The sequence below is a fragment of the Hyaena hyaena genome, unplaced genomic scaffold (assembly GCF_003009895.1).
Source record: "Hyaena hyaena isolate Hyena2069 unplaced genomic scaffold, ASM300989v1 scaffold_116, whole genome shotgun sequence".
NCBI classification, from domain to species: Eukaryota; Metazoa; Chordata; class Mammalia; order Carnivora; family Hyaenidae; genus Hyaena; species Hyaena hyaena.
The window spans coordinates 3455902-3477695 of record NW_024080748.1 but is presented as its reverse complement, the minus strand read 5'-3'; the positions used below and the strand labels follow the sequence as shown (position 1 = coordinate 3477695).

Below are 21794 nucleotides of genomic sequence, written 5' to 3'. Positions count from 1 at the left end.
GTCTGTCTGGAGATAGGAGTATGTTACTGTTTACAGTCATGCCACACACACGGACATATCCATCCCTCAAATTCACCAGTCCCGTGTAAACATTAAACGTCCACTAAACTTTATGTCCTCGCACAGCAGGGCGCTTTCGGGGCTACGAACGATATCAACGTGATGCTGCAAGCCTCAGCCATTTGCGGCTCTGGCACTGGTCAGGATGTGTGTAGGATTACAGCATCAACTGTCGGGGAAATTATCTTAGGACAGCTTTCGGGATCACCACAGGAGGTCACAAGAATCCCCCCTGCCTTCCAACACTCACCCCCATTTCTCCAACAGTACCCCTCCTTCTCTGTCACTGCCCTCCATACACCTGACATCAATCCTCATTATCCAACCTCTTGATCTATAGCCGAAGGGCTTAGTTTTGATGTCTGAGGAAATTCAGGCAGAAGGTGAGTCAGGCTCCGGTGCCTTTGGCTGGGGTATTTGGGACTCTGTTCCAACAGCTTTTGGTATGAGTAGAAATGTAAATGGATACCTGAAGTCCTTCATATCACACCGGGGACATGCAAACTATGATATTTCACAGTGTATGACCATGAAATTGAAACCTGGCACAAACTCACATTTCTCTGTGATGTCAGAAACAAATGTACTGGGAACTGAGAGAAACAGTTATTCAATAGTATCTTTTTGCACCTGCAGAAGCTGGGCCCTTCAAATTTGAACCTCTTTCTCCAGTGCGATGACTGGATACTTTTGCCATTTGGGTGCACACTGAATAAACAATGGACAGGTGGGCCTTGGCACCCCTCTCCGATATTGAATTAGGTTGCTCTGTCTTTATGTAGGTATTTGTACCCTGTACACACTCCAGCCATCCGTTGGCAGTCCTTGGGTTCGAATACCAACATCAGCATTCTGTATTGCACTTTACAGGAGACTGGCTGAATACCAGGCTGAAAGGCTGAATCCCCAAGAATCCTTCCTGCCTCACTGAGTTCATTCGCAGACCTGGCTTCAGATACCACCACTCTGAGCAAGATGCCCACATCACACGGGCTGTCCCCCAGGCATCTCCCACTCACACATGCCCAAAACAGAATGTATCACTCACTGAACTACTCCTTCCACCTGCTTTACTTCTGTTATTCACACTATGAGCCTCCTATGGGCTCTTGTTCAAAACCTGGCAACCGCCCCCTTACAGATGCTCTGTCCCTGATTCATTGCTCTCATAGGAAAAAAGTGAATAAAAGTTATAGAGTACCTACTGTGTCCCCAGTCTTTTGGCCACCACTTACATGCATCTCTTCCTTTTCATCCCCCCAGGCAGTGCCTGCCTATCGGTCTTATCAACTCTACCTGGAATATGCGTGGATCCCTTGCCCAGATGCCCTGCTTCCAGCTCTCCTGATGCGGAGGCCTTTGTAAATCACCTTGATTGTGCCGCAACCTTGCCTTCAAACCTTGCTTTCGACTACAGAAACCAACGCAACGTCTGCTTCCTTGAGTGTGCACACACGGTTCTCTTTGTTAGGTGTGTTCTCACCCTTCTGTATACAGAACAAACTCCCATTTGATAAGACCCTCCTCAGCTGTTACTTACCCTGTGAAGGTTTTCTGACACACACACATTTCTGATGGAGTCATAGCTCCCCTCTCTGTGCTACCTCTGCTTCTTGCACAGTGTGCATGTTACACAATACTCCGTCATAATGACATGGCACCTACATTTCCCTGGACACAAGTGGAGAAGAGATGGGTTAAGAGCATCCATCAGCTCTGGAGCCAGAGACCACTTCGGTTTTACTTTGGCTCCAAGGCTGAGAGACCTTGGACAAGTTACTCCTCTGTGCCTCAACTCATCTATAAAATGAGGATAATTGTGGGGACTGTGACTTTGGGTCATTAGAAGGGCTCAATATACTGCCTGACACAGAATAAATGACCCCCATAGGCCCACTGTTGCCCCCGGAGGTAAGGACAGCATTGGGAAGGGAACCTCAGTAAGAATGACTGCATGAATTCAATGGAATACGATTGTCTTCACCAATCCTCAACTCAGCCTTGCAGCTTTATTTCTACTTGTCACTTATGGAAACCCTGTTATCAAACAGACTCCCTCTCCATCCTCCTTCCTCTCTCCTGTAGGACACTTCTCCAATCCATCTACCAAAAGAACAGCCTGCAGGACACCAATGTTTGGAGACTAACTTGGTAAGTCAGAGTGGGGCCCCAAGAATGAGCTCCTGCACCATTTCCTGGACCAGCACATCCACAACCGAGGCATCTACAAGGCTCTCCTGAGTCTTTCCTGCAGCCTCCAAAAGAGAACAGCACAGCATCGGGACCCAAACCTCCACTGTGAAAGCTACCTTGCTCTTGAAGAAAGCAGGAGTGTCTGAGCCTCTTGGTCAAAATGGAAGGATGAAACACTTTTTTCAAGCAATGAACTGAGACCTAAACACTGAAACACTATTTCCAAGCAGATGTTCCATCCATCAGCACTGCAGCTCCTGAGGCCATGACAACTGCACGAACACTTAGTAAGTCAACCGACAAAACTATTTGCTTTTATGTATTCAGCTTCTGTTGTCTGAGCCACATTCATACCTTTCCTCAGAGTTTCCAGAACACTGCTCCACGCAAACCCAGAGAGTAGCTTAGGAAATTCTATCTGAAAGGAACAACCAAAGTAAATATTCTCCATCCTTTTTCTCATATGCAGTATGTGAAACTTCTAGAAATTCTGTTGACTAGTGTTGGCACTCTGCTTGGTCAATCCTTATTCTGCTCTGCTCCACCCTACTGCTCAACCCACCACAGTCATTAGCTAGAAGTCTAAAAAGGTTTAGCTTGGTTCTACCTCCTCCAGGGAATAGCCTGGGTCTATTCCCACTGGCCCAAGTCCCCCCAGCACTGTCCCACAAGCCATCATTCTGTGTTCTAACAGTGCCTTGGCCACATGAGGCAGAGAGGGCTCCACTACCACTGCTTCAGGCACCGGCACTCAGGAACTGCACAATGTGTGTTTCAACTAAAACCTATGAAGAAATGGGGCACCTGGGTGGCTCAGTTGGTTAAGCATCTGACTTCAGGCTAGGTCATGATCTCACCATTCCCAAGATCAAGTCCCAGGTTAAGCTCTGTGCTGACAGCTCAAAGCCCAGATCCTGTTTCAGATTTTGTGTCTCCCTCTCTACCCCTCCCCCACTCTGGGGTCTCTCTCTCTCTCTCTCTCTCTTTCTCTCTCTCTCTCCCTCTCTCAGTAAAAAATAAACATTTAAAAAATATTTTGTAAACTATGAAGGAATGAAAACCCTCTATATCAGAGGTTCTTAACCTTTTCATTACGAGAGGTCCTTTGTGTCATTTCTTTTTGTTTTTTTTTAACTAGTGCTCATGATTTGTATTATCCTTTTGTTAAACTGATGCTGAAAAAATTAGTACTATCTAGCTAAATTGCTATGAATTCCAAACAAAAGCAAAAACAAAAAAACAAAAACAAAAACAAAAAACAAAAAAAACCCACTTCTGTTTTAGTTAGCCCACATGTCAGCATGTTGGTAAAGTTGGGTAACTTTCTATAATATTTTTCAAAATTTAAAACTCTCAAATAAATTGGAATCAAGAAAAGTGAACCCCCCATGCTTCTACTGAGGGGATAATGTGATATATATACTACATATATGAAAATGGCAGTGATTGGGCCCACTGATTCTACTCTGGAGAACTGTATCTTAATATAAAATACAAAAATGTGTTTTCTATACAGAACACATATTGGAGAGTAATTGATGACAGTGAAAAGTGGGAAATCCAGATATCCAATGATTGGGGGAATGGTTAAATACGCTGTGCAAGCAGCAGCCCAACACTGGAACACCATGAAGCGAATTAAAATCAAGTTTATACAGTGTTCTTTAAAGTACAGGGATACACTTAAGTGATAAGAGTAAGGCAATGAAGTAGGATAAGTATTCTCTGCACAGTAAGATCTCAACCACACGTGAGACAGGATGAAAAAAATGAAATCCACTGAAATTTCAAGAATGGCTATTTCCAAACAGTGGTATTATGAGATTTCTCCGTCATTTTTACTCTTCTCTGGAATTTCAAATGTTACACAATAAACACATTGCTTTTATAATTAGAAAATCAAAAGGTTAAAACACCAAACAGTCGAAGGACTCATTGACTCCCATGTGCAAACAATTTACAAGAGAATGTATTCATAGATGTATCCAAAAAACTTAAAATCATCGACTAAAAGAATGTTCTATTTTTTTAAACAAATTCCCAGTAGTTTTTCAACCTCATCCTCTGCTGACTGTTATAAAGAATATCAAGATTGAAAAAAAAATCTATACCTGTCTTTCCATCATGGGATCAAAGTATCATCTCAACATCTCAGCACTTAAGCTACCAGAACTGCCGGATTGGACCCCCACAAGTGTTTGAAACAAAGAAGAAAGTTTCTCTTTTTAGATCAACTCCAAGTACCACCCTCCAGAGTCACAGGCATACTGTGCCAAAGAGGAAGAATATTCCAAAGTCCCTTTTGAAAAAGTGCAGGAAAGGTATGGGCTGGTGTAACCAAACCAACTCTCCCCACCTCCACTGTCCTATTAGGAAGCAGGCTGTTCTTGGCAAAAAGCGAGACCGCTGTGTTTTGAAGACCCATGATACTGGTATTTTCTGTAGAGGAACTACCTTGAATGTTATCCATAGGAGGCCACATTTCTAATCTAAATTCTTGCTACAGAAGCCCCTATGGTTTGATGAAAAGAAAATGGGCCTTTACTCAGGCACTAGTAGTTTCATATTTCACCTCTGTCACTTACCAAGCTTCCAACCTTGGTAAGTTAACTTCCCTAAGCTTCCTGTAAAACAGGGATAATGTTTCTCACTCAAAAAGACTGCAGTAAGGAGTCAATAAGCTAATAGAATTGAAGCATCTACAAAGGAACTGGCGCATACCAAGCATTCTACATGACAGATCCTACTTTTGCTGCTGGTCTCCAGGCTCATTTCACTATTTCATCTGAAATAAGTGACCTTTGGGAAAGTGAAGATTTTTTAAATCCTATGAACTTGGACAAATCAACTTTGAAGAACTCTATTTCAATATTTTAACTGAAGTTGATCCCAAAATTCCTAACAAAGGCCTTTTAGTAACAGGAAATCTGGCCAAGACCTCAGAAAGCCTAAATATAGAATCTGGCCCTGAACTTCATCATTCAGACTAAGAGAGACCAGGGGCACCTGTGTGGTTCAGTTGGTTAAGCATCTGACTTAGCTGAAGTCATGATCTCACATATCATAGGCTCAAGCGCTGTGTCAGGCTCTATGCTAACAGCTCAGAGACTGGAGCCTGTTTTGAATTCTGTGTCTCCCTCTCTCTCTGCCCCTCCCCCACTCATGCTCTGTCTCTCTTTCAAATATAAATAAAATTTTCAAAAATTAAAAAGAAAATGAGAGAGACCAAAGGGTGTGAAGCTTTGGAGTTGTAACTTTATAGATTAACACAGCGAATTACCAGTTGTTTGACCCTGGACAAGTACTTAAACTTAGTCCCTTCAAACACCAGTTCCTTCCACAGAGAATGGGAGGAATAGTAATTAGAGTTGATATGAGGAGTAAAAAAGAAAAAAAGCCTATGTAAAGTATCTGCACATCACAGGTGATTAAAACATAGAAGCTCCTCTGGTCACACATGTAATTCAATTTGGGGTACTTCATCTGATCAGTGTTCATCAGCAGGGGCCTGAAAATTAAGGGGGAAAAAAACCTCAAAGCACAGAGGACCACTCAGACCCTCAATCAGTACTTACGTCGGCAGACCTTACAACACTGGCCGGCAATGTGCACAGGGAGGGAGTCTGGGGAGCAACTGACAGGGGGACAGGACATCCTTCGACATTCGACAGCACCACTCTGAGGAAGGAAGGACAAGGAAAGGAATCTCAGAAGTGCCCTTTCAAAGTTCCCTTTGCAGAAGCAGGTCACATCTCATCCCAGAAACCTCATCAGGGAAAAGGAAGCAGTGTGAGGAATTCCTGGTCTACTCCAGGATCACAAATGAAGTATTTTCTCCAGCCCAAATGAATCTGTGCCACCTCAATTACTTTTCTGATATACATCACTGGCTTCATTCCACCTGCCCTTGTGGGCTAAGCAGATTAGGCAGAAAACAAAAGCCTATTTTTATAAGAACATAAACAACACCTTTTGCAGACCCTGTCAATCACTGTTGAGGTTTTAACAATCCATTATGTATTTTCCCAAACAATGGCATTCTTCAGATATTTATCAAATAATTTCAACTGCACAGAGTTTACATACGAATTTGGGGGGTACTCATGAATTCTCTGAAACAGATGGAGTATACAAGTGACAGATACCCTGAAAGTCAGGGCAGTCTCACAAGTCTCTGAAACAGATGAAGGACACCTTGTAAAATAGAATAAAAACATCCAGAAACTAATTGTACCCTCCTCGTCAATTTTTTTCTAGCACAGAAAAGTTGTGAATGAGGCTAACAGCTAGGTTGGCCTGAAAATCAGAGTCCCGTCCTCCCTTTGATACTCTAAGCCTCAAACTCCACCCAGTAAGTTCGTTAATAACAACAATACATCGTATTAGACTGTGTTGTCAAATAGAAGCACACTTTGATTTCCAAGTATTTATATAGGACATGACGCTTTTCCAGGTTCCGTTCATAACTGTTCAGATTGCTAAGTAGAAGCTTAGAAAAAAGAGCATACATATTTCTCAGAGCTGGCGTTGTATGTTACAAGACCAGATTATACAATCACTAGTGTTTTCACTGCCCCCTTAAAGCAGTAGATATTTACAAAGAGGCTTACTTTGCATGTACAGTTCCTGCAGTGATCGCCATCAACCCAGGAGTCTTGGTCTCTATAGAGAAGTCCACTCACTTGACAGGTCTTCTCACAATGACAGTTTTCCAATTGACTAAGTCTCGTCTCTGCGTAATTTAACTGCAAAGAAGAGTTACTTGGTATAATTTCCTTAATTCGGTTGTATGGTCCTAACAAAGCTAATAGCAAAAAGAAAAAAACAAGCCAAGCAGGAGAAAGAAAAGCTCAGAGCAGCTGACTTCCGCTTAGCCAGTTTTTTTATTTTTTTAAAACATGAGGTGGAATCATTCTAAATTGAAGACATATTGGCTCCTATGGTCTGACGAGCACCAAATGAGACATTAAACTGTATCTCAGGGACCTCACGGGTGTACATAAACATGTGTGCTTTCAGCTCGAGCCCACACAGAAGCACTCATACTGAATGTAGTCTCAAGGACTCATTATAATGTTTACAGGAGATCTAATCAGAAACTTCGATGCACTTACATGTATCTCCCATCAGTTTCTCTCTGTTCACATACTAGAGTGCCAGAGTTTTTAGGCTGGGAAATCACTGCTTCCTTTCTTATGAAAAATTACTGGGAGTTGGGGCCAGGAAAAGAGAACTTCATACAAGGATCTAGCTTCTCTCCAGGCCAGGATCCTCCAGAACGAATACCCAAGGAATGCACTTTGGTGTTCCAAGGTGAAGACAGGCAACTGAACTCCCAGGTGAGATTGGGATTCTGCAGAAAAGCTGTCCATTTTCCTAGGTCACCCAACTATTACTAACAATCACAGAATCTTAGCATCTCTGAGCTGAAAACAGTTTTCAAGCTTGAATGTGGTGACAAGTAACCCCTTGCAATGACTCACCAGTCTCTCTATGCGCACCCACGGTGGCAGGGCGTTATCTTTCAAAACCCTTTTCTGGTTAGCTCTGGATGCTTGAAACATCCTTTCTTGGTACGAGCTGTGAAATGTCTCCTCGCTTTTTCTGTTTGACCTAGTTTTGCTTTGTGACTTGTCCTAAGCAATCTACTCCCTTCAAACGTGTGAGGCTATCCAGTCTCCAAACCTGCTCTGGGCCACATGCAGCACCACCAGGTTCATTGAAGAGCCCATCATGAGAAGGGTATGATCCTCTCTCCTGATCACTTCCCATGCAGCCCACACCAGGTGCCTTCAGACATAGAGTACGAAAAAAATTAAACTTTGGTATAATCTCAAGTGTGTAACTCAAGTGTAACTCAAACCGGGAGCAATACTACCATTTTCCCCTGTTCTTTAGAGAATGCCTGGATTGCAAAACAAACACTACTTCCTAAAAATTCAAGTAGTTTCTCTTTTCCTTCTCAACCACACTTATACCCCCATGTCTTGGGTACTTTCCCCATTAGGAGATCATGCCTATCTCTGATCCAAGTAAGACCATTTCAAGCCAGTATTTTAGATATCATGGTTGAACCTTGGTAATGATGACTCCCAACATCTTTCTGTATTAACTAGGATTCCATTCCATACAAGCTCCTCTCATTTACTCCTACCAGCACTACTGAGCTCTACTCTCTACAAGCGGAATCTAAATGCAATTCCAAACTTGGTTTTTGTCATTTATTTCATTCTCCTCCTCCGAAATGTTAGAAACTCTCAAGAAAACTGGTTCCTCATCTGCCTTTTATGGGCAGTACCAATGGGCAGGAGAAAAGCAAATAGGATGCTAGACAATTCACATGCACCAAAATCATCCCTGAAGAAACAGAGTTAACTATGCCTGGAATATTAGCTTCCTATGATCCCTCCAGGACACACAATCTTTGAAAAACTTAGAATACATTTAAATCTACAACCCGAGTTTCTACAATCTATCATAATTAAGCTCTTTGGGAATTCTTTAGGAAACACATTAAATACACTTCTTAGAGTTTCTTAAAAAGGTGAGGTCAATTGAGTAAAACAACATATAGGTGAGAGATAATAAGAAGTGGCAACTTATCACACAGTACCTTTACTTAATTTCTATGCCCCCCGTAATTGATTGATGGATGACTCTGGGTTGAAAAAGAGTTCAACTAGGCCTGCATCCTTACTAAAAGTGGCTGAAAATGACTTATCTGTGAGAAGAAATGAGCCTTACTTCCAAAAATCTTCAATAATCTATTGCCTGTATCACTCCAGGAAACTTCTTAAAGACTAAATAACCCAAAAGGCATTTCTGTGACAGCCCAAGTTTCCCGAACACCCAGGAATTTGCCTAAAGGCAGTATTACCAATTTCCCATACTATGCAACAAAACTTAGCTATGCTCACCTACAAAACTCAGTACCAAGAAAACCTCAGTTTTAATATAATGGAAACTATTCTCAGGGTGGACATGTCCCTTCTGACCTCTGTTTTTTTTTTTTTTTATCTTTTAATACATTTAGACTTTTCTGACAACACTAAAAAGCCCTAATCTCTGTAATAAGAAGAGTGCAGGAGACAGACACAAAAGCAAAGACATATTAAGGCAAAAAGCTAATTTTTCAAAGGCATTTCATATAACTTTACTTTCCTTTCCCCCACCCCTGCTAAACACTGGAATAAAGGAGAAAAACAACTCTGAATCAAGAAGTGAATTACAATTTCTGTCACTGGTATAAGCATGCTGAATTTACACAAATTCATTTTCAAAAGCTATTTCTACATTGCCTGCCATTTTCTCCAAGAATGCCTACAGATCCAAAATAGATCCAGTAGCACATCTACATCTGTATTCATTCTTACCTATGTTCATGCATTTATCTAAGCAACATGGACAGAATCATTTATTCTTAACTCTACACATTCACAGACAGACGTCAGGGACTTTTTTCACATAAGAGGTCAGTGAATGGATCTGAGTACATTCGTTGCACAGTTTTTTCTTTGAAATACTATTTATTTGGCATTTGCTATATGGAAGGGAAAAAATATTTTATTGTATTAAGCCTTCAAGCTTCACTGGAAAAAAAAATCACTATTGAGCTTCTCAAAACAATCAAAGCCTCAAAATTAAATATGTTACAAGCTGAAATGCCATTCCAAGCGCTGCTTCATTTGCATAAATAGATTTGTCAAAGATTTAAACAGAAGTAATCAAGAAATTCCCAGTCACCAGTATCTCTTCTTCCTGAGCTTGTAGGCTGAAGGCGATTCCAGGCAAGGTGGGATGCAAGAGCAAGCAAGGTCCTCACCCTGTCACAATATGCCAAGTCCAGCAATGGGGTAGCTCCAGAGGAGGCCAGGAACTGTGGTCTCTTGTGAATAGCTTAGGGAAAATGACAGAAGACGGCTTCCCTGCACCTTCTCTACCTTAAAAAAGGTTAATTTTACCAGAATGCCAGGATTTTTCAAGAGGGCTCTTCTGTACCCTGACTTGTCACCTGAAAGCGCATACAAGCTGCTCCCATGATGTGGCCCATATTCAGCAACGGTGGGGTCATTCTCAAGCACTGCCCCCCACCCCTGAAAAGAGAAAAGGAAATAGCGGGTCCTCCAGGGCAGACCACTGGGCAGACCCCTGGGCTGATCTGGTGCCTGTGTCTGTCTGCTGTGATTATAGCTACCACCCCCTGTCCTGCCTGTGCACTGGGCTTCCTCTCTGGTAGGATTCCATGGCTTCCACTAGGACTTTCTGCTGTTTTCCCAGACCTCCTGGCACCCACCTCTAGACCAGGACCCGACAGCTACTTGTGGCTTTTGCCAGGCTTTGTGACGCTAAGCCATGGCGCAAGCTGTACATTTTCTTTGGGGACCATCTTCCCCTCGTGGCTGCCTATTTCTTTCTAGGTTTAACAATACAAAATGAATTATTTACTGAATACCTATACATAAAACCAAGCCTCCAAATCTCACTTGTCTGGACTCATGGGATCTTTAGAAAATCAGAAATAATTGTCACCATTTTACTTATGGGAAATCAGCAACTGGAGAATGGTCAATGAGCCGCCAAGCTCCCTCCTTGAGAGCTGCACAGGATGCAGCGGGGAGGAGTTATGGAACAGGGCCTGCCCATTTTGGGAAGTCTTAAAGGAAACTCTTACATGAAGATGTGACCCCAACGGCCTGCATCCTCAGCTTAAGAGTAAATAAAAAGGAGACAAGGCTAGCACGAGGCTCAGAAAGAAGACCTTCCTGTTCAGACCTTGGCACAGGCAAGAGAGAAAGATCTGTAGAATCCTTCAAGAATTATTTGATGAGAATTCTCCTGGCCCATCTTGGGCTTGCAGTGTGATTCTGAGCAGCCTCTATGATCTGAAAACCTTTAAGGAGATCATGTAATGTAAGGTGGGCCTGGCATGGCTCCTGGCACACACCATGGGAACCCAGGACTCAAAATACCACAGACTTCCAAGGAAAACAATCAACTATAACCAAAAGAGTTAAGGGGCTTTGCTCTTGCTCTGACCTTCCCGCTCCAAAAGGTACTATAATATAAGCTCTATGCACATTTCTCTGCCAAGTTACCATCTGAACACACATCCCTCTCCTCCATTTGCCCACTGTTCTCCCTGATCTCTCCATTCCCAAACTCCTTCTCTCCTTTAGTCATTCCTTTTTTATATCTTCTCTTTCCAGTCCTCCCTTCTCCAACTGCATCACTTATGATGCAGCTTTCAGGATTTGAGCTTGAATCCCAGTTCTGCCATTCATGGTCTTGGGGAAAGTCACAGAACATGCCCGGAAATCAGTCTTCTCATCTGGGAAGTGGGCTAATAAATCAACCCCAGCTCACAGTACTGTTGTGAGGATTAAAGTGACAGGCAATATAAAACATTTAATCACTGTAACTAACACATAGCAAATAGTCAATAAATATTACTTAATATGACTGTCTTTCCAACTTCTTCCAAATCAGGGGTTGACACATTAGGGCCCATGAACTAAATCTGGCTCACTCCTTCTTTTCCTATGGCCTGTGAGCTAAGAACGATTTCTACATTTTTCAATGGCTATATTTTAAGTGATGAAAAAGTATATAAATAATATTTTCTATTCTGCCCCTTGGCCTGCAAAGCCTAAAATTAACTAGCTAACCCTTTACAGAAAAAGTTTACCAACTCTCCTCTTATAGATTATTATACTTTCCAAAATTCTGCAGTGAAAATAGAAGTCCTCAGCTTTCTAATTATAATTCTATTCACGGTTTGGAAGAGACAGACTTATAAATCTTCCAAAGTGCCAGAGGCGGGGTTTAGAAAGTGAGTGAAACCATTTTCTCTTTGCAATTGCCCACAATTAGATATCTTCGGCCTCACAAATGCCCATTTTACATAATACTATTTGGAGGTCAGAGCTCAACGTGGCTCCTAGATAATATATGGCTAAAAAGAGAAAAATGGCATTCCCTGCAAAAGGAAAGAACAAAAAGAAAGGGGCATTCTTGAAGCTGGGAAACCACAATCACCTGAGACTGAGTGGCATTATTTCTCGTTCCAAAAATTTGGTAGTGAGCTAAAATATAATTAACGCTATTGAGGTCAAGCTGCTCCAGATGATATAAACGCCAAGTCTCTGTATGCCACAAGCTTGTAAGGCAAATAACTGGCTGCAATTCACACTTCTACTGTATTCTGAAGTGAAAAGCTCATGCTTCAGCTCTCAAGTCTCAGGATCTCTTACAAAAGTAGAAGTATTCTGTCTCCCCTTTCCAGACACAAGAGGACTTACCCAAAAAACCTAGTTTGAAATAGAAACTGTATCTTCAGTAGCACAACCAGTGGGTCCAAAACACAGCCCTACCCTCCAAACACTTACCTACCCACCTGTTTTTTTCTGTGTGTGGTTTTTTTTTTTTTTTTTGCCCACCCTGTGCCATGGTTGATGGCTAGGAGCAGTCTTACCCGCTGGTGGAACAGGATTAATGGATCATTTTCACTGTTATTAAAATTCTTCCTTTTGCAGAGTATAATAATGTCTCTTAAGCCCAACCTAATTCTTTCTTCGCCCTAGGCCAGGACTCATGTCCATGACTGTTGTGATGGGTATCACAACAACAGCATTAGCCACATTTCCTATTTATTCAGTGCCTTTCTCCACAGGGCTCAGAGCTTTTCATTATGAATCTGAACTTTATATATTAAAGCCCATAATTATTTACATTTTTGTCTTTGCCACTCAACATGAACAGCTTCTGGGGTAGAAATAATGCCTTATTCATTACTGCCTCCTTTGTGCCTGACACACCACCCAGCAAATAACAGATCCTTGAAGGATGCTTGTTAAGGGAGTGATCCATTCCAAACATTCACAATTATAAAAGTGCAAACTGCCTCCTCCATTATGTAACCCGGGACCACTCCTGAAATGAATCACATCTTAGAAATGTGATATAATGCCTTCTTGTGACAATAATCTGTTTCTAACAATGGCTATTTTGCCCCTTCTGATTATTGGCAATTATTCTTACATCCAAAATGCATTAGCTTATGATCAGCAGTGCCTCTGACCATATATCATCTCACTATGTTACTAGTTTAACGGCCAGTGGGAAAATTCCTTTTCTCCCAGAGAGTCTACAGTGATACACATGGCCTCTTTCTTCCAAACATTCTTCATGTAAACATCTTGATACAGCCTAATAGTATCAGAGAGGTAAAGGGTTATGTTTACTATAGGTAGCCCTATTTCAAGTAAGAATAAACCATTTTCACAGTAACATATTGCAGATGCCGAGGCTAAAAATGTTTCCATTATAGCACTTCACTGAAAATTCCAGATAGGATGGAGAAAGAAATGCAACATCACAAGTGAAATTTAGATACCTACTTTTGCAGTCATCTTGGCCAAAAGCTCTTGCAAATCCATTATTCCTTGCACCAGGCTTAAGAAATCACTGCAAGTTGGACAAGCTCAATAGAGAAAATATAAGAAATGTTGATACAGTGCTAATGCAATAAAGAAATTTTTACAACAGTAGTTGCTTGGCTATGTCCAAGGCTTTTTGTTTTTCTGGTTAAGTAGGACATTGCAAGTGGAGTGAAATCACCCAGGATTTCAGGTCTATGCCTTTTCCTTTTATTAACAAGAGGAAAGAAAGGAATAGGAAAAAAGAACTGTTAACTGAAAAGGCAAGGGGACATTTTTAAATTAAAATTAAGCCCTTGTTTTTAATAGAGACATGACTGAAAAAAAAATGTGAATTATTATAAAAGTGGAGAAAGTAAACTCACATCTAAGCCAAGCTATTTAAAATCACTGTTTACTATATATACAGTCATACTATACCCACCTTCCTCAATCTACAGAACCCAAACTGCCAATGAAGTCTTTTTCTTACCTTCAAATGGTAACTCTATCAACACATCAGCTTTTTTGAAACTTCAAAGACCCAGAAGTATATCGTATAGATAGTAACTTACCTCCCTATTCCCACTGCCTCAGAAGTCAACAATTTTTATACTTTGGGTGACATGTTTATTATCAGTAAGTTATATAATATTAAGAACTCATAAGTGCTTCAAGTTGCTACTTACTGCGATTCAGGTTCGGACATTGAGTTATGTATCCATTTGGCATAAAGATGATCTTCCCATCTTGGATGATTCCCTTGATAACAGAAAAGAGAGGTGATGATGAAGATTATAGTTACCAGTTGGAATGGCCACTGTGCCATCACATGCTCTCTGCAGGGCACAGGATTTTTTTTTTTTTTTTTTTTTTTTACAACACTGGTATCTTTATTCAAAATTAAGTCTGCCTTAGTCCACAATGAACTACTAATCCAAGCCATCCTCTTCCAAGCATCTTGAAATGTACATTCACCTTGAGAAAGCTGTCATTAGTTGCCATGGATTGTTGCTAATGACATTGCAACACTAAGGATCTACTAGTGAATGTTCTTAAAACTAGTGGACCAGGGCACTTGGGTGGCCCAGTCTGTTAAGCACCCAACTCTTGATTTTGGTTCAGGTCATGATCTCATTGTTCATGGGATCCAGCCTCAGGTCAAGCTCTGCACTCACAATACTGGGCCTGTTTGGGACATTCTCTCTCTCTCTCTCTCTCTCTCTCTCTCTCTCTCACTCCCCCCCCTCCTCCACTCACTCTATCAAAATAAATAAAACATTAAAAACTAGTGAACCAAAAAGGCACTGATGCAATAAAAATTCCTCTAATACCTTAATCATTCTGGAGCATTAAATTTTACTGACTTGGAGGATTTTTCAAGCAGCAGTGAAGAAACAATAGAAATATATCAGACTAAACGTTTTTATCAATTTATTTAATCAAGGAAAGAAAATTAGACATGGAAAGAATTGCTTAACAATACTTGTTCTCTGCTGATTGAGTACTATGATTTTTTGGTGGCGAATCTTAAAACTTGCTCAACATCTCACTGTGAGTAAAAGGTGGCCTTTTATTTCTGTAACTTAGTTTAGGGGAACAGCCCTGATTTATGAAAGTCATTGGGGTGCCATCTTGTAATGTAAACATTGACTCGGCCTTTGGATTTTTTAAGCTGAATATCAAGATTCTGGTTTTAGGGATATTTTTTCTTCCTGATTTGATGGAAGTGATATTACAGAACAGATGGAAGATGTGGAACCCAGTTCAGAATTTGGAGATTAATCTGTAAATAAAATAAAGGCCAAGGGTGATGCTGCAAGTCTTTCAGATGGGGTTAACATTTATCTGTCCAGCTTCTAAACAGAAAGGAATTAGCAAATGCTGTTTTCTGCATACTATTTCCAGGTAAAATATGAATTGGAAACATTAACAGAAATAACAGGACCAAAGGACCTTTTCCTCAGAATTGGATACACTTGTTAACCTCTTCCCCTTCGAGGATGTTGGGCTATTTGTGATTACAAGAGGGGACAACCACCCCCTGCCACCAGGTCCTCAATACAAATTCATAGTCTCTAGCAGGGGAATTCCAGACAGCAATTGATGCAATAACGTGGAAGTCAATCAGCTTCTTCCTGGTACAAAGCTGCTCAGTTTCTCAAAGTGAACTAATGTCTCTGAGTACCCAGGACACCTTTCAAGCACATTTGAAAAATATGAGAAAAGCATGGGATTGGACTTCAGGTGACCTGGGCTCAAATTCTGGATACATCTCGAGCTGAGTGAACTTGAAACAATAAGTTAACCACCTTCTCTGAGTTTCAGTTTCTTCATCTGGGTTGGGGGGGGGAAAAAAAACCTGGCCGCAAAAACTAAAGATCCTTCCAACATCAAGTTCTCGATCAGTGAAATAGGCATCCAAACTGAAATTGTCACATTTAGGTTTCTATGCTTTCACTACCTTTCAAGTTAAACAAAAAATTAGAAAAGCGATACATTTCCATCAAGGACCATTATAGAGAATGGAATGACACATTAGACAACATCTGTTTGATTTGAATAGGTTAAATATCAATGAATTCATAGTAACCAACTATCCAGGTAGGCTCGGGATTTAGGCTCTCCCAGGACACAAGACTTCTAGTGCTAAAACAGACTCCCAGGCTCAAGGGGACAGTTGATCACCCTCGGAGATGTGGAAGTGAAGAAAGCACAAGTACCAGGAAGGATCAGGTCCATCTATTATCTACTCATCAGAAAAGACTTATCAGTCATCAAATGGCGCTGAGATACCTGGAGCATGCTTGTCACAATATTCATTACATTTCTAAAAATGAATGGAAAACCCATTTGAAAAGGATATCCCGCTACTCACTCTGTAGCAACATAACTTAGAACATACATCAGTTTTCCTTTTTTTTTTTTGAAGTGACTACAGACTTTAGTTACATTGTAAATTACAAACTGCCTCTCCCACACCTTCCTTCTGCCTGCCTCCATCATTACTTCTACCTTTCCACTTTCAACCTAAACCACACAGAGGTGTTACACAGATCATTAGGTCAAGGTCGGTGGTGTTGACTTTAACATAAACAGAAATAAAAACTGACAACTTCTCAATGCCCATTAACACCAAAACTCAAAGCACTTGGTATTTTTTTTTTCCTAAGGAAAGTTCATGAGGGTCACTCCACCTACTAGCATGGATACTTGTTCCTGCCAAATAAATCACAATGTAAATGTAACTTACTTGAATGGATTTAATTCCATGTTAGACTAACAGAAGGATGGCCATACACTATACAAATACCAACTGTAACCCAAAGAAGTATGAGCACGTGTGTATAAATGTGTATGTACGTACATGCATGGGGGGGGAGGGGGGTCCCAGCACCTTCCCCAGAACAAGAGCCAGAGTTCTTGGGCATTGAGTTGCCACATGAGCTCTCCTTGGACGTTTGCCAATAAAAGCAGCGTTTGCTAAGCATGGAGTTTTCTGTAGAGAATGAGAGGCGTTTCATAAAGTATATGCCTCTATAGAACCTCACAGATGAGGATTTCTATAGATGATAATGTGCCTTCAAGCACTGCAACTTCTTCCAAAGATGAAATAAGAATAAGCAAAAATTCTAGAAGTTCTTATTTAATTTCAAATGTATCTACACTTAACTGAAAAGATGCAACTCTAATAGGGCATATATTAGCTGACCTCACTTGCTCTCAACTTTTTCAGACCCAGGCTGTTTCACATCTGTCATGGCAGGGTTTCTCAAACTTTGAGTTTCTTAAGAATCACCTTGAGTAAACACCTTGAGTTTGAGTAATAACCTTAAGTTTACCATTCGGACTCCTGGGTCATCCCTGAAATTCTATTTCAGTAGGGTTGGAGTGGGCCCAGGAACCTTCACTGTTAAAACCTATCCAAGATGATTCAGATGAAAAGTCAAAGGCCACCCTTTGAAAAACCCTGCTCTTTTGTCAATCAGTTGTGGCTTTTCTTTTGGAGGAGGGGGAGGAACAAGAGGGTGTACTCATTAAAAGATCACAGGGGTGAAAACAGAATCCAAATCCTAATATATGAATAAAACCTCAATGATTTGGAACTGAGTAGCAACCAACAGAATTATCAGATTATAGACACCATGAAAGGAAAATAATATTTTCATCTCCGTGTCCCCTGAACTCCCTGTTGCAGTATATTCACAGAGCAGGCACATTAATATTTTAAAAGCATCAAATTCCTAAAAAAACTATTAATTATATAATATTGAGCAATATTTTCAGAGCTGGTACAGCGGTAAAGATCTTGTAGGATATCAGTTTTTAAACCAGGGGTACAAGGGCACCTGGGTGACTCAGTTAAGCATCTGACTTATGCTCAGATCATGATCTCACAGTTCGGGAGTTTGAGCCCTACATGGGGCTCTCTGCTGTCAGCACAGATCCTGCTTCAGATCATCTGTCTCCCTCTCCCTCTTCCTCTCTGCCCGTTCCCTATTCATGTTTTCTATCTCAAAAATAAATAAATAATAAACAATGGGGGGGGTGCAGGGTGCATATTAGAGTTTTAGAAATTGGGGAGGACATCATACAAATTTTGAAAAAGCTTCCGGAGTGACTTTGATAACACCCAATGAGTACTCCTGATCCAGGGCCAGATCACCTGGTCATCTGACCTATGAAAAACCTAAGGCTTTGACACTAAGTAACTTTCCTAAAGGATACCTTAATCCTTGGCCATTAACTGCATGTCTACTAACTCCAAAAGCAGTGCTAAGCCACTCCAACACGGCTTAAGGAGAAAACAGATCATTTGAGAAAGTCTCATAGTTACATGAGCTAACAAGATGTTGCTACAACAAGGTCAAAATGAGGTTCTATCTTAATTGCTTTAATGGATACTTAATAAACTGCACATAAATTATTTGCATTAGATGTAACAGTTTGCTGAAATAATGTCTCAGTGCTGGCGAACAGAGATGCTTTTAGGTAGCCTAATATCCTCCCCTGCAATCTTATTTACACTATTAATAGGCTAAACAATCCATTTTTTCATGTTACTGCAATGCTACACTTCAGCCAAGCTGAGATTCTAAATAAATCCCTAAGGTGCAAAGCTCAAATTAATAAACATTCACTATTAGTACTGATGGAAGGAGGAAAAATGAATCATCTTTTTCCTTTGTTGAATCCACCTGTTGCCACCCTCTACCCCCTGCACTCAGCTGACCACCCACTGAAAACAAAATTTGCACAAGGTAGGTTGTACATTAGGAGTTTTTGATTTGGAAACTGATGCCCATTATTTCCATTGTTCCAAGAACATTTCTCATTTCACAGTAAGAAATCTATGAAGATGTAATAAAGATTAGGCAACATGATACCATTAGGACCCTCTTCTGTATGGAATAACTAAGATTAGGCAAGCCCTTCTAACATTCAGAGCTTTCTGATACAAATACAAGCAGCTTTGCCACCAAACAAATGCTAATTTTTTTTAAAGCTCTTATTTCCCTGCAGATCTCTGTTTACATTGAAGAAAATGGTTCTCTTTTTGTATGCTAAAACACTGAAACAAATTGCTTTGAAAGGGAAAGGGGGTGGGGAGAGCTGCTGCTGGGCATGTAAATATATGGATGAAGATGTGTTCGGTTTATAAACTGGCAAGGACCCAAGCTTTGGCTGACAAAAAAAGTAAGACTTGAAAAACTCACAAGGAGGGAGGATTCTCAAAATGCAACCAATTATGTATTTCTGCCCTAAAGTCAGTTAATAAAATATTCCAGCTTGCATAAAAGCCAAGAAAGACACTTGTCGACTTTCATTACAGTCAATAAAAACTGTCAGCTCATTAGCATATCATTAGCTGTCCTGCTGTTTCCAAAGTCTTAACGCACAGAAATATTAATCTACAAATGTATAAGATTCCCCAGTCTATGACTCGGACTTTCTGCATGAAAGAAAAAATAAGAATTAGAGAGGAATTGAATATAGTTTCTTTTCCTATGTGCCTATAAACATATGTCTACCATCTGTGGAATTATGGGAACCAGCTGAGGTTAAAAAAAAAAAAGATAACAGCTGTGGCATTAAAAAAATTGTAATCAATTTCACTTCCCACTGACAGCTCAGCTGTTAAGGAGACAGTGATGTCCAGGTAAGGGAAAAGTTTTAGACCCAAATTCAATGGACAGAGACAGACAGACACATAGAGCACATCTTGACCTCAATGAATGGCTTTGAGATGGAAATTATATAAGAACACTCAAACCACTCAAGCATCCTGTAGCTCACTGTAAGTCACCTAAACTTGTTCTTTCTTTACCCTCTGAAAAATAACAGCATAATCAGCTTAGAATTTATCAAAAGGAAATTGAGTAGTATCAACTATCTTGATAATGAAAATCTTTGACAATCAGAAGATTCAGAGAAGCTGTCACTACTGATCAGTTACTATCTTAGACAGATGTTATTTTGAAAGGAAGAAATCACCATCTTGTGTTCTGGATCCCTGATGGGAATCACCTAATGCTAAAGGCCCATGTGCCAAGCACCAAGTGTGATTTCCTTCCCTGCTCTTTCAGCAGGAGCACTTTTACTGCACTATCCATAAGGATCCACCAGCACCCAGAAATTAGATTTGACAAGGGAGGAGATTCTGCTTTTACTTTGCCTATGAAGCAACACATTAATATTTAAAACAGAGAATGATGCTATTTTGGCCTAAAAATACATCATAAGCATATTCAGTTCTAGAACAATAAAGCAGGCATGGTTCTTGGACCCGGGAGGCAACTTCTACAAGATAAATATTAAAAGCCTGAAAACATGCCAACCCCTCACTTAAGGGGTGCCTGCCTATTCTATAGAAAGGGAGATTTCTGCAGCACTGTATTGATCGAGATAATTTCTATAAAGAGACCCTGACATATTTCCCTTGCCCATGCCATCTCACAAAAGGATGGCCAGAAGCACTGGCTGAGAGATAAAATTCTAATGGGGAGAGGAGTTTTGAAAGGTTCCTTTGAAAAAGCCATTTGATGAGGCTACTTTATTGAGCAACAAGGAGAATCACATCGCTCCCTAGAGAGAGGAGCAGGGTGGAACTGACAAACCCTTTTTGGGGCTTCTCACTGGTACCTTTGGGCTGAAGCTCCAGAAAAAGAAAACAAGGTATGTGTCCTCCATGGCATGCTGTGAAGTGAAACGTGCCCACCATCTAATAGTTACCAGTACGTGGTAAGTAAGCCCCTAAAAAATAGATGCTGAATCAATGTTTGAATGAATGAGCATAAACTCTGAAAGAAAAAAAAACAGTTAAGTTTAAAATCCCATTTCTATCACTTACAAACTACGTAAGACTGACAAGTTGCCCAACCGCCCAAGTCCCATTGTCTCATCGATACAATTCGGATAATGGCTACTCCATTAGGATGCTGTGCAGGTGAAATGTAATTAACAGAGAGAATATACGTAGGGCTAGACAAGATCCAGAACACAGGAAGCAGTGAATAATGGTCAGTACTCTTCCACCACCTACAACCCACTTCTGCAGCAAAATGATGGAGTCTATGAACACTCCTCGTGTTTTCTGCCTGTATCAGGTAGCTGGGCTCTTAAGCACATGGTTCCTGACACACAAGGAAACATACTCAGTGAGCTGACCACTCTCCCTCTCTTAATCACAAACTCCCAACTGAAGCAGACGTCCCTCAAAGGCAGAACAAGTGCCAATTGCTTCTACAATGCAGTGTTAATGTTAAGCACATGGTGAGTATTAAATACGTAACCAAGAAAGGGAGAGGATGCGTGTTGCAAACCACTAAAAGTCAGGTGCTTTTTTTTTTTTTTTTAATGTTTTATTTATTTCTAGGAGAGAGAGAGACAGCGTGAGCAGGGGAGGGTCAGAGAGAGGGAGTCACAGACTGAAACAGGCTCCAGGCTCTGAGCTGGCTCCAGAGCCCGACGCGGGGCTCGAACCCACGAACCGCGAGATCATGACCTATGCGAAAGTCGGACGCTCAACCGACTAAGCCACCCAGGCGCCCCAAAAGTCAGGTGCTTTTAATATATACTCTTATATGATCTGAATGGACCTTTGTGAGAGAGAACTTGACCACTCTG

General features: G+C 40.9%; 1 protein-coding gene across 1 annotated transcript in view; it reads right to left on the bottom strand.

The window, feature by feature from the left end:
- The window catches only part of LOC120234781 (protein kinase C-binding protein NELL1-like), a 241379-nt gene that overhangs the window by 26643 nt on the left and 192942 nt on the right, over positions 1 to 21794 (bottom strand). Inside the window, exons 6-9 of the mRNA XM_039236746.1 lie at positions 14357 to 14429; positions 13650 to 13732; positions 6864 to 6998; positions 5829 to 5931 (exon numbers count right to left, since the gene is read on the bottom strand). Of these exons, the coding sequence (XP_039092677.1) occupies positions 5829 to 5931; positions 6864 to 6998; positions 13650 to 13732; positions 14357 to 14429 (394 nt within the window). The remainder of the gene's footprint in view (positions 1 to 5828; positions 5932 to 6863; positions 6999 to 13649; positions 13733 to 14356; positions 14430 to 21794) is intronic.